This window comes from Pseudorasbora parva, chromosome 21 (assembly GCF_024679245.1).
Source record: "Pseudorasbora parva isolate DD20220531a chromosome 21, ASM2467924v1, whole genome shotgun sequence".
In the NCBI taxonomy this organism is placed as follows: domain Eukaryota; kingdom Metazoa; phylum Chordata; class Actinopteri; order Cypriniformes; family Gobionidae; genus Pseudorasbora; species Pseudorasbora parva.
The window spans coordinates 17,607,775-17,631,331 of record NC_090192.1 but is presented as its reverse complement, the minus strand read 5'-3'; the positions used below and the strand labels follow the sequence as shown (position 1 = coordinate 17,631,331).

The 23,557-nt window shown below is 41.9% G+C and overlaps 1 protein-coding gene across 1 annotated transcript in view; it reads right to left on the bottom strand.

The window, feature by feature from the left end:
- arhgap23b (Rho GTPase activating protein 23b) overlaps positions 1-23,557 on the bottom strand; it is a 266,684-nt gene that overhangs the window by 45,642 nt on the left and 197,485 nt on the right. Inside the window, 1 exon segment of the mRNA XM_067429696.1 lies at positions 39-191. Within this exon segment, the coding sequence (XP_067285797.1) occupies positions 39-191 (153 nt within the window).

Genomic DNA, 23,557 nt, shown 5'->3' with positions numbered 1-23,557 from the left:
TATCCTTGCATATTCTTTGTCTGTTGCTCCCACCTTACCTCCTCAGCAGTGTCTATATCCATGCCTTTGTTGAGCTGATCCTGAAGAGAAGATACAATGGCATTGTTCCCTGGCACTCTGTAGATGCCAATATATTCCAAACCCATCTCCTCCACCAGACGACAGCATGTCACCACAATCTGTGGGACGAACTACACAAACAAACATATAATTAAAAGATTACAAGAGACAAGTTTTTTTTTCCTCCACATATTTCAAATCTTGTACAATTATGTGATCTTGTTTTATTTTGACAGCATATATTTCTTTATAAAATAAAGAAAATTTGAAAAAAGATATTGGTTGCTGTCTGTTGATCGATTGCTCCTGTCTGCCTCTGCTAAGTGTTTGCGTCTGCACTGCAGTTCGTACAGCTTTGCTTTTGAATCTCTATTTGATATAATTCCTTGTTTTGATACTGCTAAATATAATTTACTCATCACCATATATCATCTAATATTGCCTATCACATTATTCTTACATCGCTATAGCTTTTAATCTAAATCACTATCATAACGCGTTAGTATTTTGCAAGACTTTTAGCCTGCAATTTGTGCACCCACGTCTACTGTTTTTCTCTTGCGCCTTTAACGAGTCTATCAAACAATTCGGTTGACCTGATGTACTCGTTACATCATAAAAAGAATGGAATCTACGCTAATGTTAGTGTTTCTGTTAATCTCAAGGTTTACTGGTATCTGCTGGATCCATATCAGAGGGGTGTTGCAGAAAGCAGGGAATGTGACATACCTGGGTATGTTTAAGAGTAAGTTAGTGGATAACGTCAACTTTCGATTAAAAAAAACTGATGTAGCTGTCAGGGTATGTAAGTAACCATGGCAACTCACTCTCTGAACATAACCATGTTATGTTCCAGGGTTTGTTTGCTTAAGAGGTATTCAGATGTGTTATATAATTAATATAGTTATTAATATAACCAAATTTGTTTCAGTTATATAACATACAATATTATATATTAATTCTGAAGAATTATAATTAAAAAAATAATAATAAATTAAATAAATTATATAATTAAAATAATTCTATGTTAATTCAATTCAAATACATGTATTATTTTATTGTCATCTCAAATTCTTTATTTAGCATCAATCAAACAAGATAATCCTTATTCTCAGTGAATAAAGATTACTTATTAAAAGAAAACATGGGTAAAAAAAGTGATTGCACAAACACCCAATAGGTGGCGGTGTGTATTTAAATCTATGTATGTATGTTATAATTTCTTACTTATTAAAAGAAAACATGGTGAAAAAAGTGATTGCACAACCACCCAATAGGTGGCGGTGTGTATTTAAATCTATGTAAATATGGTATGTAAATCACCATTAAACAAAAGAAAAAGAGGAAGTAGAATGGCGTGCTCTTTTTTTAGCATAGATATCCATAATAAAGGCTAGATGTCTCATGCGCGCTGTTGGCCAGTGGAGATCGCCGTCTGCAACTGGCGGCCAACTTGTCACAGGCAGCTCGCTCACTCGTAACAGTGTGTTTTAATGGTGCATGTACTTTTAAATAACCATAACTTGCTCAAATTTCAACCGATTTTCAAACTGTTTTGTTTGTTATAAACGTCAGAGATATGACGACTTATGAATAAACGTCAGAGATATATATAAGTATAACCATGGACTTCAATATGAAAGTAACATTGAACAGAATAGATAGGTGCAATGAATATACACACACACACACACACACACACACACACACACACACACACACACACACACACACACACACACACACACACACACACACACACACACACACACACACACACACAAGGTATTTATGTTAAATCAATATATAGGCTACTATATATATATATATATATATATATATATATATATATATATATATATATATATATATATATATATATATATATATATATATATATACACATACATACAAATACAGCTCTGAATTTTTTTTCACTATTATAATAAAATAATTAGTATTTAGGAAAAAACAAAAAAACAACAAAAAAAAACAAACATGCAAACTAAGTTTTTTTCAACTTCAAAAACACAATTTACTAGGATTTCCCCCCTACATTGCACTGTGCCTACTTCAGAGATCACTTTTCCCACCTAATTTTGCCTACCATCAAATGCCTTACCTCTTTAGAAAGCTGAGACCCTGTAGTTTCTTAGGAAACGAGCAGAATAATTATGTGAAGTACTGCCACAGAGTTATAGCGGCTAGAATATTTATTTATTTATTTTTTTTTTACACAAGCTGCACGATTAAGTCGTTTATCGAAACGAAAAGCTGCAATTTCAACGTGTTAAAGCATCCAGATTTGTAGCCATGTTAATAACGTTTGTAAGAAACCAAACCATTTGTAAATCTGTCAAGATTTCAGCGAGATAAAAGTATTTATGTTTGTACAGATCAATCACCTTACATCACGTTCCACAGAGCCCGACAGAAAGCTTACCTGTGACAAGATGGCCGCCGGTGATGATGATGGTAACTCTGCTATAAGACATCTAGCCTTTATTATGGATATCTATGTTTTTAGCATGAATCATTGATTCATCACTCTGTTGAGAATGTCTTGTAAGTTAACCAGGAACATACTCTTGAGTTGTCTGAACTTACTCCTGAACGCGTTTTTGGAACCAGCATATCTTGTAAGTAAGCAAGGTGTGGGTTAATCAACCAAGAGTTGGGTATATGTGGCGGTAAGTTAACCTTGCTTTCTGGAATACACCCCAGATGGTGGACCTGCTCCTAGACATGACCAATGCATTACTGAAGTGTCAGCAGAGAAGGCCTTTCTTTCCCCTCTATACAGATAAAAACACATATGCACACATACATATTCAAACACGCTTGCCTATAGGCTGAACACGTAATGCTTGCATATATGTGTCATCTACATTTTTAGGTGAATCTATTTGTGCGGGGATGATGATGGTATAGTTTCAAAACTATTTCGAACCCATTTCATGGTTTGTGTTCTCGGGTCACCAGAAGATGTTGCTGTACGGATGGGGTCCGGGACGCTTTGGGGATTATCTGTTTTGACTGAAGATGGTGTTGTCTAAATGGCACTTTAAATGGCACTAATCTGTTTTTACAACAGAAATTAATTAAAAAGTTTCCTCAAAAACAAAATGAATTACCTATAATCACTGTAAAGCTGTGATGAAGCAATCTGTGTTGTAAAAAGTGCTATATAAATGAAGGTTCTTCTGTTTTCCATCAGCAGAACAATCCAAAAACACATTAAACAACAGTAAACCAAGCAGCAACCTCCCCCATGCAGTTTCAGTTGAAGCCAATATGGAAGTAACTTAAACTGTTGTTACACGTTAAAATGTAACAACTTTACAGCAGAAAAAAAAAAACATGTTTACAGCAGGCACGGCGGCAGGATTCCAGTTTTGGATGGGCCAGACCAATTGTGGGTGGGCCTTAATTTAAAAACGTTATCAAGTCACTGTTTAACCTAATAAAAATGACTGACTGATATACTGTTATAGCTTATATGGAAGCTATATGGAAGCTATATTTTCCACTTTTTATCTCCCTTTATGTCACGCAATTGCGAGTATATCTCATAATTGTGAACTTACAACAACTGGATTTGCTTAAAGAAACTCATATGTTTGCGTCAAAAGACAGGCTTAAAAGATTGCCAAATGTGAAAATAGCATGGGATGAAGAGAGAACATAAGTATATTCAATTTGTTGCAAATAAATGTATTTAACAGAAAGGAAAAGGTATAGGGCCTTTATTATCTCTCCGAAATTACAGGAGTAGCCGGGCGGGGTAGTTGGCGGGGTTTGCTCTTGAAAATGTCAATGATTTCATCGAAGTCAAGAGCCGCGTTTCCATTTCCCTTCAAATTGCGCAAATTGAAACTGCGAATTGAAAATACGCCCACTGGAAACGCGGCAATTTCGCAAAAACTCCCATAGAAACAATTCAAAATACTCTGTCCTTTGTAGCTATATAGATACGTTCAAGACATAATTATAAACTATAAACTGTCAACTTTTATTTGTGGACTCAGGGAACTAATTATTTTGCATGCACTCACTCCAAACGCTGTCTTCATTTAAAAAAAAACATTTTTTGTTTTTTAAATGCCATTTTTTTCTTTTCCAAAGCATTTCTAAATTCAGTTCTTATGCCAAACAAACGAAATGTCTAGCCAAAATAACAAAAGTGGTATAAAAAACATACAAAAAACACGAGTTACCATGCAAATTCAAATACTTTGCTCTTATGCGTCAACCTAGCGCGTAAAAGTCGATCATTCTTTACAGATGACGTTTGTTTGGAGAGAAGACGAGACGGAGTTCTTTATTAAACTCATAAAAGACAATAGGATTACAGTAATACTGGATTCTAAACACAGAAATGCTACATGAAGACCTTGAAGCAGATCTGACACACACACACACACACACACACACACACACACACACACACACACACACACACACACACACACACACACACACACACACACACACACCTCATATCCGTGCCGCTTAAGTAACCTAAGGGGCTTTCCTTGCCATTAGTGCTTGGACATTGGACACGTCTCCTTCCAATAAAAATAATGGCTAGTGTGGTGAATGGGATATACAAACCTACCAAGTGCCATCATTTTGGAATGACCTATCGTGAGAGGAAAATAATACGTTTTAGTCGCATAACTGCAGCTATGTAAACGCTGTCATTTCGCAATAGTTTTTTATCGACATTTAAGAAATATCGCAAAAGTTTTTCGCAAATCTGTAATGGAAACGCAGCTACTGAGGGACATAAGGCGAGACGTAGGCTAAGCATGGTGCTCCTATTTGGTGTTTTAATTCAGATGACACTGGTAAAGACGCGTTCAACTGTACATGAAGTGATTGGCAATGTTATCAGAGTTATCAGGCAGTGTTGTGTCCTGCTGCCCTCCTTTATCTCTTGTTTGCAGCGATGACTTCGATAGGCCTACTGTTCGCGCACGTTTAAGGTACTTAAACAACGAGTGCTGCAACATCCTTTACTGGAAATTATTTTCACGTTCACAAATATCCGATCTCGAACCTCACTGTCTGCTGAACTTGCGCAGAAACATCAAAATAGACTCAAACTACTTTTTAAAATTTGTTAAAAACAAAACATTTAGACTAGCCTATTACCACAAATTATAAGCTTATTTGCCATTCTCAACCATTTTTTGACTAAATTAAAATATATTAAAAGTTTGTATTTTTTTTTAAGAAAAGTTTTGGGTGGGCCTGTTGAAAAGTGGGTGGGCCTAGGCCCGTCAGGCCCACCCATAACGCCGTGCCTGGTTTACAGCCTCGTACAAATTGTGGTTTTCTACTCTGGTTTTGAGGCTCTCTTCAAAACGCTGGGTTTTGATGGGCACTCTGCACTGGAGACTTGAGGTTAGTTTAACATGGGGAGATGGGGGTAAAGTAATTATTACTAGAAGTTCTCAGTGATTTTAGTCCCATACGAATGTGCCATCTCGGCAAACATCACAGACAATGTCAGTTGTCTTTTACAGACTTTTACCTTCTGTAAAAAGGTCCGGAAATCCTAATCCTGTTTGAATAAACCCGCTGTAAAAATGTATGGTAAAACCCCCTCATTTCCTGTTTAAAAGTTTTTAAAAAGTGTGTTCCCTTTCGAAAGGGAACTCGAGCTGCGTCAGCTGACGCTATGGGGAACGCCTCCAGCGTGACCGGTGTCTGAGCTACTATCAAACCACAGCAATCCTATTGACCGGCGACAGCCTATGATGTCATCAAGGTGCGACCAGGAAGTATATAAGGGCGCCTTGCAAACATGACACCAGCATCTTCGTCTTCAGGGACTGTTTTTGTCTGAATGCTTCAAATCAAAGGTAATCCAGATTCATTTATTTTCTGCCTGGGATTAAGAGCATGCACAGTCAAGCTCTTGTGGAGTCATTTGTTCGATTGTGTGTAATGTGAGCGAAGTTTTCAATCCGAGATCGCTCCGTTCTCGTCTAGCGCTCTTCCTGAGGGAAGAGCGTTTTTGCATCTGAGATTAGTGATGTGATCCCCGCTCACGCTGAGGCTGTGCGCGGATGCACGTCACATTCCCTCGGATGGGGTCGCCGATCGCCGCGAGGGGATGTTTCCCTCCGGCGATCTAGCGACTGACGAGACCAATCACGAATGCTCGTAGGGATGGCTGGTGAGAAGGGAAATTAATTTCTCAGCCATCCTGACTGTGTATGCTGAGCCGATGGCTGTTATGAGCGCGCTGCATGCAGGCTGCGGCCGTCATGTGGGCGCATTAAAGGAGAGATCGCTTGTTTAAACGGAACGATCGATTTCTCCCCGGCCATAAAACCGTCGGCTCAGTTGAGCTTTTCCATTCCTTCCTGATCTCCTGACTGAGATCGTGAGGGTATGGAAGAACCCATATTCAGTGTATTCACGGACATCAGCGGGTGTTAAATGCTGATGTTTGGAGGATGGGTGTTCTAGCTCCAACCCTGCCATCTGAGCTTCTTTCAACTATGTTTCAAGAAGTTTAGATGGCGGGGCATACACGGCAGCGGGTCAGCCTGGTGCTACTTTTACGCCATGTCGGTGTTGCAAGTATACTGGGAAGACCTGCTGAGGGATCTCAATCAGGGAAAATACCCTGACCCGCGGCGCAGCTGTGCGCCATATCAGCGATAGCAGGGCCTGAGGGCCAGTGTCACAGAAGCGCGGGTGGTGGTGTCCGAGGACCCGCACACCGCTGAGATCCGGGTCCCAGGCAGGCGGGAGGCGTCACGGTATACGGACCAGTGACGGGGCCTGAGTGCCAACATCGCCTCTCATGCTCCCCGCGGTTAAGGGCAGGGCGCAAAGAGGCGGACTCCCACATAAGAGGAATAGTATCACAACGCTGTTGGCGTGAATGAAATATCCCTCCCTTAGGTGGGTGAGTTAAGAATTACATCTCATTTACTGCTCTTCTTCATTTTCTCCCCAGGCGCTTCTTACATCCGGCCCTGAGGGGGGCCATGACGATGATACTCTAGACCCCGCCTGGCTGGGCTGTGAGAAGTGCACCCTCAGGCGGTTGCGCTCCCAAACATGCATACTGTGAGTAAAACTTATGTGTGGATATCGTCGCGCAGGAGGCGAGCTGGTAAGTCCCCCTTGCGAGGGAAACATTTATTATTTATGTTGTGTGAGACTTCATGCTCCCCGCCAAGGGTTTGGGGATCACGGTATCGATGGAGGACACCATAGGGCCCTGTAGTTCCCCTGTCCGGTGGCTAGAACGATTTTTTAGATGCCGTTATGTGGTATGTCTAGAGCTAGCTTTGCTAGGAGAGAATAGCCGCCATTGTATGTACAGCTGTGCGAACAGTTTTTTTGCCTTCTCTCTGTGTGATGAAGCAGTATTGAGGCAACCGCTCATTCTTGTAGGAATGTGCTGTTGTTTTAGGCGAGTGTGCTCTCCTAGTCAAACAGGAAGCTCTTAGCCACCCCAGGGTAAAGCGGTCAACGTTGCCCCTCGTGGAATTTCATAGACGGGAGGGTGAGTTTAGGCTTACGCACGAACTACAGATTTATGTCTAGCCTCGCAGGGCTTAGACGGAGTATTATTGAGGTTTTTTCGCTTCCCCGAGACGCGTATAATACTCTTATGTAGGCTGGCCCTCTCCGGGCCACTGCATCGGTTGGCCTAGGCTTTTGCGGGATGGGGGGCATTTCTTTCCAAAGAAGGAAAGTAATTATCGCCCGAGGCCCTCGGTTTGAATATTGCAGGGCATTTTCTTTCGCATCCCTAGTCAGCCTCCTCTTACATTAGAGTCGTCCGGCCAAGGCCCGCCCCCTTCTCTACGTTTTGGGGTTTTTAGTAATGCAGGTTGGTGTGAAGCAGAATGAACAGCGACTTAGCCAGTGGTCGTGGGGCGGGGTTTGGCGTCCCACGCTTGTACGCAGGTGGGCTATTTTTGCGAAAACCCCGCTTTCCAGAGCTTGTTGTGGCTGCCACCTTCTGGCGGCCCCTGGCCCCATCCTGGAGGATGTTGGGCCGGTGGGTAGCATATTTGTGAATATTTTTTTTTGCCCTTTGCTCTGTGTCTTCTGCTCCACCTTTTAGGGCTCGGGTTGAGCTTCACTCGCAACCTGCGTGCTTCGTAATGGTTCGGTCGGATGCTCCCCTGGAAGCCGAAGCATTGCCATGGCTGACGCCCTAGCGTGAACGGTAGGCCGCTGCATGAAGGAAGAGCGGCCGCCCTGACGCAGGTGACGTAAGTTGTACTCCCCTCGCTTTGAGGGTCTAGGTACTTTCTGCTGAGAACACTGCTTTTGGCAATGTGTTTAGGCTATGTCTGTAGGCACTGCCGGATGGGACTGCGTCATCGCATGGAGGACCCCGTGAGCCTCCGGGATGAAGCGGGAAGTCCTGGCAGTGGACTCTGAGCAGGAGGCCTCAGCAGGCCTCCTTGCGGGTGAGTCGCGACATCGGGCCAATGTGCGCCTGGGAGGAATATCCCCGACGATGTCGGCTTCAGCAGTACCTCGTCGACAAGCAGGACCATCATGGCCTCCCTGGGGTGATTCCCCAGGTGGTAACTGGATGTCTAGGTCTTCGTCAGCCAAGCAGACAGCCACTGTCAGCCCGACTTGGAGCGGCCAGCATTCATCCGACCTGCCAGCGAGCATTCGTCGCTGGCATGGCTACAAGCCCAGTTAGTAGGCCTCCCTAGGCCTCCCTGAGGGCCTGCTGGGGTGCAGCAGGCCTTGCCGGGCTTCCCTTGAGGGGGTATTCCCGTGCTTCAGGTGTTAGACGGCAGGTAGTAGGCCTCACCAGGCCTCCCTGAGGGCCTGCTGTGGTAGCAGTAAGCCTCGTCTGGCTTCCCCCAAGGGGTCGTTCCTGGGCTTCAGTCACTGGATGATAGGTAGTAGGCCTCGCGGGGCCTCCCTGAGGGCCTGCTGGGATGCAGCAGGCCTCATCTGGCTTCCCCTGAGGGGGTACTCCAGGGAACTAGCGCTGGATAACAGTTCCTGGGCTCCAGTCACCAGATGGCAGGTAGCAGGCCTCACCAGGCCTCCCGGAGGGCCTGCTGGGTTGCAGCAGGCCTCATCTGGCTTCCCCTGAGGGGGTGGTCCAGGGCCTCGGCCACTGGGTGACAGGGATTAGGCCTCGCTAGGCCTCCCGGAGGGTGAGCCCCGGTTCCCGGTTCCTATGACAGTGAGCATGGTTGCTAGCCAGGGCGGCTAGCATGATCTGCTATCAGGTAGCAGGCCTCACCAGGCCTCCCTGAGGTCGTTCCCTGGTCTCAGTGCCGGCTACGAGTAGCCTGGCAAGTAGTAGGCCCTGCGGGGCCTCCCGGGGGGAATGAGTTCCTTGGACGGAGACACATAACTGGCTCAAGCTGACAGCTAGTGGTTCCTGCCATCAGGCTTCGGTCCTAGCCGGCAGCACCTGATGGCGGGCGCATACTCTAGCACGACGAGTTTACACTGCTGCTATGCGGTCCTTACAGGACAGGGACTTGCATAGGTTGCCTACAGCATGGTACCTACCAGGCAGGCTTAAGAGCTCCCCTCTTAGGAGGGTTGTCTGTGAGCTTACGGCCGCCTGGGCCTGGTCAGTTGGTCGTAGGCCCCTCGGGGCCTCCCTGTGAGATCAGCCTGTAGGCCTTCTCAGGCCTCCTGAGCACCCCTGTAATGTATGTGCTCGGTAGATCCTAGGATCGAGCAGCTGACTCCCCTCGCTAGCAAGGGTGGAAAAGCACTACGCTGAGCGCTGTTCTCCAGGACAGCCCGTCTCTGAGTTCCGGCCTGAGGCGGACACTGCCAGTTCGCAGTCCCTCAGCTTGATGCCTCTCCAGAGGCGAGTTTCCAGAGGCTCTGTTGTTAACAGACTGGGCTGGCAGACGGAAGCGTCCCGCATAGTGACGCCAGGTCAAGCCTCCCTGGTGGCATTCGGTGAAGTTCTTCCCGAATAGTGACTGGCTGGGGCGCCCTCAGGTCCCCTAGCCACATTCCCTTAAAGGAACCCCTTCTGTCGAACAGGTTGGTTCCAGGCCTTTGAGCGGCCGGGGTAGGGTACATGAAGGTGCCCCAAGGCCACAGCTCGGGCTATGACCATAGGGAATGCTGTCACTGACAGCCTAATGTGACCAGAGGGGGAGTGGTTCAGGCATTTCAGTTGAATTTGCTTGTCCTGACAGTTGTCACTGCCAGTAGGCATGCACTCCCCTCGGCATGGCGGCGTGGGTATATCGTTCCCCATAGCATCAGCTGACGCAGCTCGAGTTCCCTTTCGAAAGGGAACGTCCCCGGTTACGAATGTAACCTTAGTTCCCTGAGAACAGGGAACGAGACGCTGCGTCACTTTTGCCATGCCTCGGGGCCTGCCTGCGAACAGTCCCTTCAGACGAAGAAGCTGGTGTCATGTTTGCAAGGCGCCCTTATATACTTCCTGGTCGCACCTTGATGACATCATAGGCTGTCGCCGGTCAATAGGATTGCTGTGGTTTGATAGTAGCTCAGACACCGGTCACGCTGGAGGCGTTCCCCATAGCGTCAGCTGACGCAGCGTCTCGTTCCCTGTTCTCAGGGAACTAAGGTTACATTCGTAACCGGGGACGTTTTGCAAGCAGTGCCGTTTCTAGGTATAGGCAAACTAGGCGGTCGCCTAGGGTGCCAACAGCTGGGGGGCGCCAGTGAGCACCTGCCCCAACAAGATTTTTTTGTTATTTCATATATATTTTATTATTAATATTGCATACTTTTGCTATTTCAAGGCATTATGATTAGTTACGATTATTGGAGTGAAGTCGCCATGGTGATAGTGGCAGCTGTAATAAAATGAGATCATGTAGAGGGCGGCAGGGAACGTCGTCATCCGTGGGCGTTGTAACACTTGTGTCCGAGTGAAAAATGCGGATAGCTCACTTAATGTAACTGGAGTGGATGCAAACACGGAGGCGATTAACATCAAACAGATCGCACTTTATTCCCTGCTGAACTCTCATCACAAACTCCCTTTCGGTCCACAGCATTACTTAATAAAACAAAATAACTGACTGTTAGCAACAGAAAACAGAAAATAATCCCCACACATGGAAGCTCAAGACTCAGTGCGCACATACACAAAATGCAGACTTCGTTTGCAGGGAGCGCGCGCAACTCTTAAAGGGGCCACACTATATTTCTACTCGTTACAGCGTGCTTTAGTTTCATCATTATGAAAAGGTCAAAGCCATCAGGGGCTCAGTATCGTAAAAAGAAAAAAGAGGAAATATAAAAAAGAAAGTGAAATATACAGGTATGTTAGCCTACTTAATGGTTACTTGTTCTCTACTAAGCTGGTCTCTCTATCATAACGTTGAGCAAAACATTACACTGAATATTAGTACTGGACGGACCACACGCCATGCTCATTTCAGGTGCAGAACATTATAGCAGTTAATTTGAATTTAAAAAAAAAACATTACATAAGAGATAGCTGTTTAGTGTAAATTGATCAAGTAGGTTAATACCGCCATAACCATAGGCGTCACTAGGCCCTTTTTTATGAACTTATGCCTCAGCCCCCCCTAAAAAAAATTTGATTAACCTTTAAAACATATGAAACTGGCGCAAGGCTTCGGCTATGGCTTCGTCCCGTATGCAACATATGAATCTTGCCTAGGGTGCCAGAAAGGCTAGAAACGGCCCTGTTTGCAAGCATGGTGGTGCTTGCAGCATTCGGTTGCGTTTAGGCATGTGCCGATATCAATTTTTCATGTTGTGATTAATTGCTGAAGCTTTTATCATGGTATACGATATTATCACGATATTGACAGTTGCAAAAAAAGTGTTGCCATAGCATAACAGCTTTAAGATCTATTTTTGAAATAACAAAAATAACTGAATGTTTAAATACAATAATACAATGCACCAAAAAATATACAGCTCTGGAAAAAAATTAAGAGACCACTTAACATTGTGAAATCAATGTTAAGTGGTCTCTTAATTTTTTCCATAGCTGTAAAATTACAAATTTCAAACAGATTAAAGTGCAAAGGAATTAGGCTATAAAGAACAACAGGTAACAAATTACAATAAGGTCTCATTATTTAATGCATTAACTAAGATTGAGCAATAGCTATATTTGTTACAGAAAGTATAATGTTTTTGGTAGTTAAGAAATACTGATCATTGTTAGTTTTATTTTAGGTCCATTAAAAAAGTTATTTTGATTTTAAATAGTAACTAAGAAACTAACATTACTTAGAATTAAACGGTAACTAAGAAATTAACATTACTTAGAATAATTAATTCTTTATAAGTATTTTTCATTGTCAGTTTGTTAATAATGAATTAACATGTTAACTAATGAAGTCGTATGTCTCAAAGTTTTACTGAACAATAACAAACAATCAAAACAATTCTAATCATTAGGGCATGTTGTAGTCCAGATTAAAACATAGAAATGTTTAAGTTTGTAAATAAATAGCCGATTAAGTCTTTAAGTATTAAGTATTTGGTGCTGTGAAGAACAACATTGAGATTACAAAAAAAGAATGGCTGTTTTAAAAACTTCACTAGCACAGTTGCTTTTGTTCGCCGGGTTTCCAGGGTAATCGCTGCATTCTGCAGTTCATCAGCGCCCTCTGCTGTCATTGAGCGGCCCTTCATTCATCTCCTTCACTTGTTCATGTGCTTCTCATTTACATCTGAGCGCGTGTCCCTTTGACGCATAATACAGCGGTGTTGAGCAGTTATACGGTTGATGGGCAAAGTATTCTTAAGTGCATTATAAAAAATGTAATAATTGTTAATGCATTTTTATTTACGATATTTTGAAGTGCCCACGATAACAATATCGTGCATATTCATTATGTAAGGGATAATCCACGGCTAGCCATGCATTAAAGGATTTTAATGCACAGCGTAGAGGCGAATGGCGGGCGGTTGCCTCTAGGTCGTGCATTAAAATTATCCCGCTTATACTATGGTTATTTGCCAAGTTAAAAACAAGTTAAATCTGTAAGTTGATGTTTTTTAAGAGACAGGTTAAAATGACAGTTGTTTTCTTACGTCTCATTAGTTCTAGCACATCGTCGCTTTAAATAAAGTAAAGCCATCAAAATGTTTTTATATGAACAAATTACCACATTTATTTAAATTCATTATTAAAAGAAAGAGACAGGAGTCACGTGACGTAAGATGGCGGAGTAGTTGTTTTTCTGCCGAGCTGCTGTGAAGCCCTTTAATCGTAACCTTTTCAGCCTTATAAGTCTTCCTCAGTCAGTGGTATTTTGGGCGTTGCTGATGCAAGGTATGTCAGAGAAAAGATTGAATCTAAATTATACGCTCAGAAGACGAAAACAATCGAAAATACAGACTCCGGCGCATACACCTGTAATGGCGGACGTATCACTAAACGTTGGCGATATGGACGCGCTAGTCAAGCGTATCACTTCGGAAGTACTCGCGGGAGTGGACTTGGCACTCGAAAGCAAAATTGGACCATTGATGGAGAAGCTTTCCGTGGTGATGACGCATATTACTGAGGTTGAAGATCGCGTCACTGGAACTGAAGCGCGCATATCAACGATGGAAGACACGGTTGCCAGAGACAACGCAGATCTGGTCAAGATAAAGGCGTTCCTTGAAGCAGCTCTTGACAAAATAGATGACTTGGAAAACAGAAGCAGGAGATGCAACATCCGAATAATCGGCCTACCCGAGGGCGAGGAGGGCACCAACCCTGTTCTGTTTCTCAAGTCATGGCTACCCAATTTGCTGAATATCGACATTAAGCATGACCAGATTAAAATAGAACGCACGCACCGGATTTCTATGCGGCAACCTATCTTAGGAGAGAAACCCCGTGCCATGATCCTGAAGCTCCACAACTTTCAGGATAAAGTCAGAATCCTACAGGCTGCTCGAGCTGCCGGAAAGCTGCTGTACAAGCAACATACCATTTCCATCTACGAGTATTTTTCGGCTGCAATCATCAAGAAAAGACAGGCATTCGGCGCAGTTAAAAAACGTCTCCGCGAGAAGGGAGAGGGCTTTGGGATAATTTACCCAGCGGTCCTTAGAGTGTAGTATGATGGCTCCAAGTTTTTTAAACATCCGAGTGAAGTGGAGGATTTCCTATCTAAGCTGCCTGCCTCTACTCCTGTCCACCGGCCTGACGCATCCAGTCCTGAAGCTGTTGAATCACTTTAAAACCGGATCAACGTTATCTAAAGGGATCTAAAGGTTTTGCTCCTAAGCAAGTTTGACTTTCTGTGGAAACAAGGTACGGATATTTACAGACCCTTAGAAACGACCACTTTTGTGACAGGTGGTTGAGGTTGATTATTTGTGTTCTTGTTTGCTTTATATTTCAAATAATCTCAACTGATATCACGTGGACAGTAAGGTGGTTATAGTCTCTACAAGACTTTCATACTGGCGATCGGGCGGTGTCAAGGATTTATTTTTATTTTATGGTAGGCTGCAAAGGCAGACTAAATATGTTTTGTATAACTGTAAAAGGTTAACTGTTACGTTGGGGCTCACCGCAGTTGCGGTTCTTTTGAACATCTATGACTAGTATTAAAACAGACCATGGTATAACGTGATATATCGCATTACCGACATATATCTAGATGCGTTTTATATATATATCTATATATATCAAGAATGGCCACTCAACTGAGACAGCATTATTGTCAGTTACTGAAGCCCTCCGGATGGCAAAAGCTGCATCCAAATCATCCGTCCTCATCCTCCTTGATCTATCTGCTGCCTTTGACACTGTGAATCATCAGATTCTTCTGTCCACCCTCTCATCACTGGGCATCACAGGGACTCCACTCCACTGGTTTGAGTCGTATCTCACAGGTAGGTCTTTTAAGGTTGCCTGGAGAGGAGAGGTATCCAAAACACATCAACTGACCACGGGGTTCCTCAGGGCTCAGTGCTTGGACCTCTCCTCTTCTCCATTTACACTACATCACTGGGACCCATCATGCAGGCACATGGCCTCTCATATCATTGTTATGCTGATGACACACAGCTCTACCTCTCATTTCAACCAGATGATCCGACAGTAGCTGCACGAATCTCAAGCTATCTGGCGGACATCTCGGCATGGATGAAAAAACATCACCTGCAGCTCAATTTAGCAAAGACTGAGCTGCTCGTCTTCCCTGCTAATCCGACCATACAACATGATTATACCAGCTAGGTTCATCTTTGATTACCCCTTCAGGGTCAGTCAGAAATCTTGGAGTAATCTTTGATGACCAGCTATCCTTCAAAGACCACATCTCAAAGACAGCTTGGTCATGCAGGTTTACGTTGCACAACATCAGGAAAATCAGACTGTTCCTTACAGAGCATGCAACACAGCTTCTTGGTCAAGCCCTGGTAATTTCTAGACTTGACTATTGCAATGCGCTTCTGGCTGGACTTCCATCATGCAATCAAACCGCTGCAAATGATCCAGAACGCTGCGGCACGTCTTGTCCTCAATGAGCCCAAAATGGCTCATGTCACACCTCTTTTCATCTCTCTGCATTGGCTACCACTTGCTGCCCGGATCAAATTCAAAGCTCTGACTCTTGCTTATGGATCTCAAGCTCAGGACCCACATACTTCGACTCACTCCCAGGAGTCTACACCCCCACTGTTAGAGCGAAGGCTTGTGGTACCATCACAGAGATGCATGAAATTCCTCTCCAGAACTTTTTCTTTCATTGTTCCTGGTTGGTGGAACGATCTCCCATCCTCCATACGCACGACAGAATCTCTCGCTTCATTCAAAAGATAGGTAAAAACTAATCTCTTCCATGAGCACTTAATCTTATCATAAAAAACCCTCTAAACTCTTCCTCCACTATTTTTCTTTTCTTCTTCCCTTTCTCTGTTTTTTGCTACTCTAAGTGGTATACAAATCTTGGTATTTAGGGCACTTTTTGCGTTTCTTTGCCTCTTCTTGACAGATCACTGCCTGTACACATGCCTGTAATAGGCATGGGCCGATTTTCGGTAATGCAATATATCACGATAATGAATATGCATGATATTGTTATCGTGGGCACTTCAAAATATCGTAAATAATAATTTATTAACAATTACATTTTTTATGATGCACTCAAGAATACTTTTCCTATCAAACGTATAAATGTTCAACACCACTATTCTGCGTCAAAGGGACATGCCCTCAGATGTAAACAAGCCCAACATGCGTTTGCACATGACTGAGCGGGTGAAGGAGACGGGCTGAATGAAGTGCTGTCATTGACAGCAGAGGGCGCTGATGGAACGGCCAGGTTAACCCAGAAACCCCGCAAACAAAAGCAACTGTGCTAGTGAAGAAGTTTTTTAAACCGCCATTAGTTTTTGTTATCTCAATGTTGTTCATCACAGGCTCAGCACCAAATACTTAATATTTAAAGATTTAATAGGCTATTTATTTTCAAACTTAAACATCATATTTTAATCTGGACTACATGCACTAATGATTATAATTTTTTGAATTATTTGTCCAAAAGACATACTTCATTAGTTCACATGTTAATTCATTATTACCAAACTGACAATGAAAAATACTTATAAAGAATTAATTATTCTAAGTAATGTTAATTTCTTAGTTACTGTTTAATAACAAAATAACTTTTTTAATGGACCTACGATAAAACTAACAATGATCAGTATTTCTTAACTAACATTACCAAAAACATTATACTTTCGGTTACAAATGTAGCTATTGCTCAATCTTAGTTAATGCATTAAATAATGAGACCTTATATTAATTTGATACCTGTTGTTCTGTATAGCCTAATTCTTTTGCACTTTAATCTGTTTAATCTGTTTGAAAATTGTACTTTTACAGCTAAGGAAAAAAAAAAGAGACCCCTTAACATTGATTTCTCTTAATTTTTTCTAGAGCTGTATATATTTTTGGTGCATTGTATTATTGTATTTAAACATTCAGTTATTTTTGTTATTACAAAAATAGTTCTTAAAGCTGTTATGCTATGACCACTTTTTCTGCAACTTATTTCAATATTGTGATAATATTGTATACCATGATAAAATCTTCACAATTAATCGCAACATGACAAATTGATATCGGCACATGCCTACTCCTGATTTGTAAGTCGCTTTGGATAAAAGCGTCTGCAAAATGTGTAAATGTATGTATGTATGTATGTATATATATTCTAAACACTAAGTAACAAAATAAAATGCAACATAATTACAAATATTTTAATTAACATTCAAATAACAGCCAGTTAGTTTAGAACAGAGCTATAATGTCTGGGGGTCAGAGCAAAGGACGATCAGAACCAGCTCGAACAGCCTGGGACTAAGGACAAAGGACTAGACCCACCTGGATTAGAACATCAGCCTACTGTCATACTCTACAACTAGGCCTACTCTACATTCCAACCCTGAAGGTTACAGGAAAAAATGAGAAGTTGCTTTCTCCCTGTAGTTCCTCCAGGCCTTTTAGGTTGAGGCAGCTTCTTCACCACATGGTTCCAGGTGTATTGCCTTGGCATGGTGGCTTTTCTACAATGTTTATGACATTAAAAGTAAACATATGTAATGTAATATTACATTAAAATACAGCTCTGTAAAAAAAAAAAGTTAGGAGACCACTTAACATTGGGAAATTAATGTTAAGAGGTCTCTTAATATTTTCTAGAGCTGTATGCTTAAGTCTAAACTTAACTTGTGCCTCACTTTACATGTCTCACTTTACCCCACAGCATTTGTCTCACTTTACCCCACCACCACATTTTTAGAAAAAAAGATCTCTCTTAGCAATTCAGGCTAATCTTCAGCTAGCATTATCACATGGTTTTGTAGTTCATCAACATGTAAGATATAAGTTTTTCTACCTGAATCTATTTGCTTTGGGACAACAGCTGATTAAGTTGACAGCAAGACAATTTACTTTTACATGCAAAACATATATTTTTGTGAAAAAACAACAACAACAACAACAACAAAAAAAACATGCTGACCACAACACCATGAGGTCCACTTCTTCATGGCCAAGGGGAAATTAAAGGGGCTTGAAAACATAATGGTCATATGACCACAAATGTGTTTTGTTGACCAGATACAGGGGGTGTCTCACATTACCCGATGTCTCACATTACCTCCACTATATGTGCAGTGCACACTTGTCCAAACTGCCGTTATAATGAATGACGCTGTTATGCTCAATAGAAGCTCTTACTGTATTCATGTCGATGTTGTGTTTGTTGTTAGTTGTGGTGAAAGCATTTTGTGGGAGTAATAATGTTGCAAAGTTCACTCGTGTTTATCTCAGAGCTCACTCAGAGATCTCAGATACAAACAAAATAGAGAGAGTTCACTCAGAGCTCTCAGATACAAACAAAATAAATTTGCGCATGCAGAACACTTTCAACAGCTCGATCTAAACCTCTTGTAAGCCCGACCAAATCGTCCCAATGTAGGCTAACGATGGCCAGTGAAGGTCGCTGCGCGTTCTATGTTTTCAGTTGGGCAAAAAGGATTTAATTCCAATTCTTCTTAATCTGACTCCATTTAATCATAATTTAGAATTTAGGTTAGAATGCCAATTGGTTATTTAGTCATTTATATTTAATAGTTTACGTACACATTTAATTATTCAGTTTTATCCCTTGTTGAAATTATGCTCGTTCGTAACCTGAATAATTCCAGAGCAAGTCAGAAACAATCAATCAAAGTGTAACAATTTATTAACAGTTAGATAAATGTATAACGCCAATTAAATAATCAATTCAAAGGTAATCCATCAAATACTCAGAAGTAACGAATGAAATGTAAACCTGACTTATCAATGTTACATAATGCTGCATGGGTTAAAACCTCCAGCATTACGGGCAGACCTGAATACAGTATCGAGCCCTGAGCTCTTTGCAACATTTCTTTAAATACCCAGAACCAGATGCATACCCAGAACCATTTGAAACTCTTTCGAATGTAAACACAAGTTCACAATAGGAATTTGCATTAATCAAGTCCTATAGACTTGTATGGAAGAGAGGCCAAATGGCTGAAAGCCACACCCACCAAACACCAAGCCAAGATATTTTTAAACTCTTAAAACATTTATGATGTTCTAGTTTACTTCTGTGGAGTTAAGATATTTGTAGCAGTTGCACTGAGACATTTCAAATGATATCAAACACATATAATATTGTATCGTAAGGATTGACATTGTAACAAAGAGATTTCTGGTACATTTCAGGTGATCTCAATATGAGGGGGAGTAGGAGTTTGGGGGAAGTTTGTGAAAAGAAAGGCATGTAAATAAGTGTCATTCGTAGATGATTCACTCGGTGTGATGTCGTCTCGGACAGACATCTATATAACTGTATGAATGGGTTCCGATGCTAATTTCCTTTGTTTTCTCAGAGCGATTAGACATTTCGGCATCAGCTAGTTTTTTCCAGCCTTACACTCTCAACCGTCAGACTCACACATCAGACTCAGACTGGCAGACTCAGTGCTGCAGCTGCTGCTCGCCACATAATCTCATTTCAGATGCAAAGATGTCAGCCAATCACAACAGTGGGTGTTTTTGTTTGGGTCTGTGTCTCACAGCAGACACGCCCATTGAAACAGAGAATTCAAGCCAGAGGGCTAATATCAATGTGTAACATTCCCTTTATTTCTAAATTCTGACATGCTTTGATGTAAAAACCACACTAACAATATAAGTAAACCTCAGGAAACATTATAAAATAATTTTTAAAAAACCCATGCCATGGGACCTTTAAAGGGATCCCCTGGTGTTGAGACTTGTATGGCTTAATATAACATAAATGATGTCTCTTACTGAATTATGTAGTAGAAAACCCATGAAAGATCTACGTTATTTTAAAAATCGATTTTATATTTGGACCATGGGCGGCACCATTTTGTTTGCGTTCTAGGTTGATGACGTAGAGTGGTTGAACTCCTCAATCAGCTGGCATTACCCGTAGCTATTTTTACCACAACGCAACTCGAAAATTGTTTCAGAGTTAAACAAAACCAATGAATTCCTTTGTAATTATACTTAAAACACACTCAAACATACATGTGCACACAAACTCACCTACACAAGTCAGATCGGCGGGCGCGCACACGACAGGCTGCTCTGTCTCAATCGAGATGTTGGGCTGCTCAGTCTCCACGACAGGGGCTGAATCTGAAATCGACCCTATACCCTGAAATAGGGCATTATTTGAAGGGACGGACATTTGTAGTATTGTCCGACACCATAGTGGACATGTTCGAGTGCAGTCATTCAGTCTCACGTTCACCGCAATAACGAGTAAAGCCGATTTACAAACAGCTGTCCGACTTCACGCACTCAAACATACATGTGCACACAAACTCTCTCTCTCACACAGACTCACACACACCCCAACAGATCGGCGCGAACACACACACACACACACACACACACACACACACCCCAACAGATCGGCGCGAACACACACACACCCCAACAGATCGGCGCGAACACACACACACACGCACGCACTGCGCGCGCATACATAACCCTCAATCTATTCCCTGTGTTGATATCCTGTTCAACACATCCTGTTCCCTAGATAGATAGTAGATTAACTATAATGCCTAATGTGACCAGCAGAGGGAAATAGCTAGGTAGGACGATGGGATAAAGTAACGTGAGGAAGAGAGGCAGGATGTTTTGGTGATGATGCATGCGATTGAGACAGAGCAGTCAGGTGTGTGTGTGCGCGCCCGCCGATCTGTTTGTGACTTGTGTAGGTGAGTTTGTGTGCACATGTATGTTTGAGTGTGTTTTAAGTACAATTACAAAGCAATTCATTTGTTTTGTTTAACTCTGAAACAATTTTCGAGTTGCGTTGTGGTAAAAATAGCAACGGGTAACGCCAGCTGATTGAGGAGTTCAACCACTCTACGTCATCAACTTAGAACGCAAACAAAATGGCGCCGCCCATGGTCCAAATATAAAATCGATTTTTTAAATAACGTAGATCTTTCATGGGTTTTCTACCACATAATTCAGTAAGAGACATCATTTATGTTATATTAAGCCATACAAGTCTCAACACCATGGGATCCCTTTAAGGCTTATGGAGTTCCTTGGGACAGACCTTTAATATCTCACTCCATATCTCGTTGGTTTGAATTGGTTTGAAATGTGGAACTCTTGGTGTTACCCAAATTTGGGACAGAGAGCTTGGCACGCAGGATCACATCTTTGATTGGGAAACAATATGGCAAAATATTTCAGTCTCATCTAAAAAACCCTGCCCATCAGTTGATAAACTATAATGTAATCCACAGACTATATTATACACCCTTGACATGTTTTAGAATGAAACTTATTTTTTCCCCTCCGTGACAAATGTAGCATTTTCCTATTTTATAAATATTGTTTGCTTGGAGCAATCCACTGCCTTAATCAACAGAGCAAAGATCACAACTATTCTGTACTGGAACCAAATTCATGAAAGCTTGATTTCCATTCTTAAAAATGAAGCAACATAAAGGTATAGGATATAGTAAACCAAGATCTAAATCAGGGCTAACAGGACTGCAGCTTCTCTTGTTTGTTTGATCTGTTTTATTTTTTATTTAGATTTTTATTTTATTTAACACTTTCTTTCAGTGAATATTTGGTCTCTGACATCATGTATATAGTTATTTTAATTTAGTTTATTCTTCCCTATGTATTTGTATTTGTTTTTCTTGTGTATATGTGTTTTATATCTGTTTTCAGATATGCCCTCCACACTGTATCAGGTATGTGTTAGTGCTTGTAACATTGTTTGTAAGAAAAGAACAATCAAGTATTGATTAAAAAAAAAATATTTGCACAGCAGGATAATTAGTTACCAAAAATGTATGTTAAGAATCATTTTGGGAATCGGATCATTACTCCCAGAATCGGAATCGGAATTCCTACCCCTAGCTCAACTGCTGTCATCTACGCTAATGTTAGTGTCTATGCTTATCCTGAGGTTTACTGCAGTCAGCCGGATCCGGGCCGTATCCAGACCAGATAGTGGACCTGCTTCTGGATATGACCAACACATCCCTGAAGTGTCTGCAGAGAGTGTGTGTCAATTAAACTACCCCTGTAAATGCTGCATCGAAACAACATCAGTAAACCCATCTCTGGTGTGACGACTCCAATCTTTCGAATAATCTTATGGATATCTATTGATCTAATGCAGGGGTCTTCAACTACAATTGCTTGGGGTCCAGTAAATAAACCTTCCTCACTGGCTGAGGTCCGGACAATTATATACTTAAAAACATGAATTGATGTCTTTTTGCCAGACTAAAGAAATTAGTGTAGATTAAAAAATGTCTTTATTGAACAAAATATTAGTATGTTCTCATATAGATAAACATGTGTAGCGACTCAGGCGAATCAAACACACAATCGCCAGTTACATTTAACAAATATGTTGTGAAAGCTGTGTGCTGGGTGGCAGACCTTCCCCCAACACAACAGAGAAGGATTCTTCGTTACCCTGGAAACCATCTGATAAGATGTTTTATGGCCGAAAAGAATTTGGCCACATGAAGCTTCAGACACAAAGAGCTTAAGACACAGAGCTTTTGCCTCAAATTATAGACAAACCATCTATAAATGAACATGCACCCCAGGACATTATATGTAAACACATAACTGTTTTGTAAAATGTTTCTTCTGTATGGTATTTTGCATCTTTTTGTCTGTGTCTTAACAATTTACTAGTTCAGGTAACCTCATATATGCATGCTCCTTGACTCATGCCTCCTCAATCATGGGGTAGAAACAATGTAAGTTTATTTTAAATGCTTGTACTTCTGTATAAGAATGTATCTCTGCTTTAATACCTCCCAGCCATAAGGTGTTTGATATCTAAATATTCCTATTTCTTTGACTTACTCAACGATGCACCAAATGGGATTATGAAATGTATCATTAATATGTTTAGCAAACTTGGGAGTAAAACCATACAAAATCAACACCCCTTTACGACACCTCAGAAACATGTAAAGTAGGTCGTAAACCAAGACAAAGAGAACTTTCCCCGCTCAGAATTCACCCTCTGGATTGGGTAGACTACCCAGAAGGGGGCGTGGATTAATTGTCTTAAAAGACCAGTGGAGACCACAATCTCTCTTACTTCTCCAACTCTCTTCCAAAATGCTCTTCTCTTCTCTCGCTGGCTGAACCAACAAGTCCCCCCCCCCCCCAAGCAGGGAGGGGCTCCAGACACCGAGCCATGTGCTGTGTGGGACCAGAAACCGAGGCCCACCACACTATGGGGCCAACAGACCTCATCCCTTTTTTAAAAATCTTCTCTTCTACAATCCGATCTTCAACAACACGGAGCACCGCTAGAGAAAAGCTGCTTCCCTCCCGACCTCGGAAAGAACCACCGAACACGCAGAAATACACACACACACAAGCGAGAAGCCAAAACGAAACCAAAAAGAATGCAAGTATTCTTCTTCTTATAAATTCAAACTGCTTTAAAGAGGGTGTGTT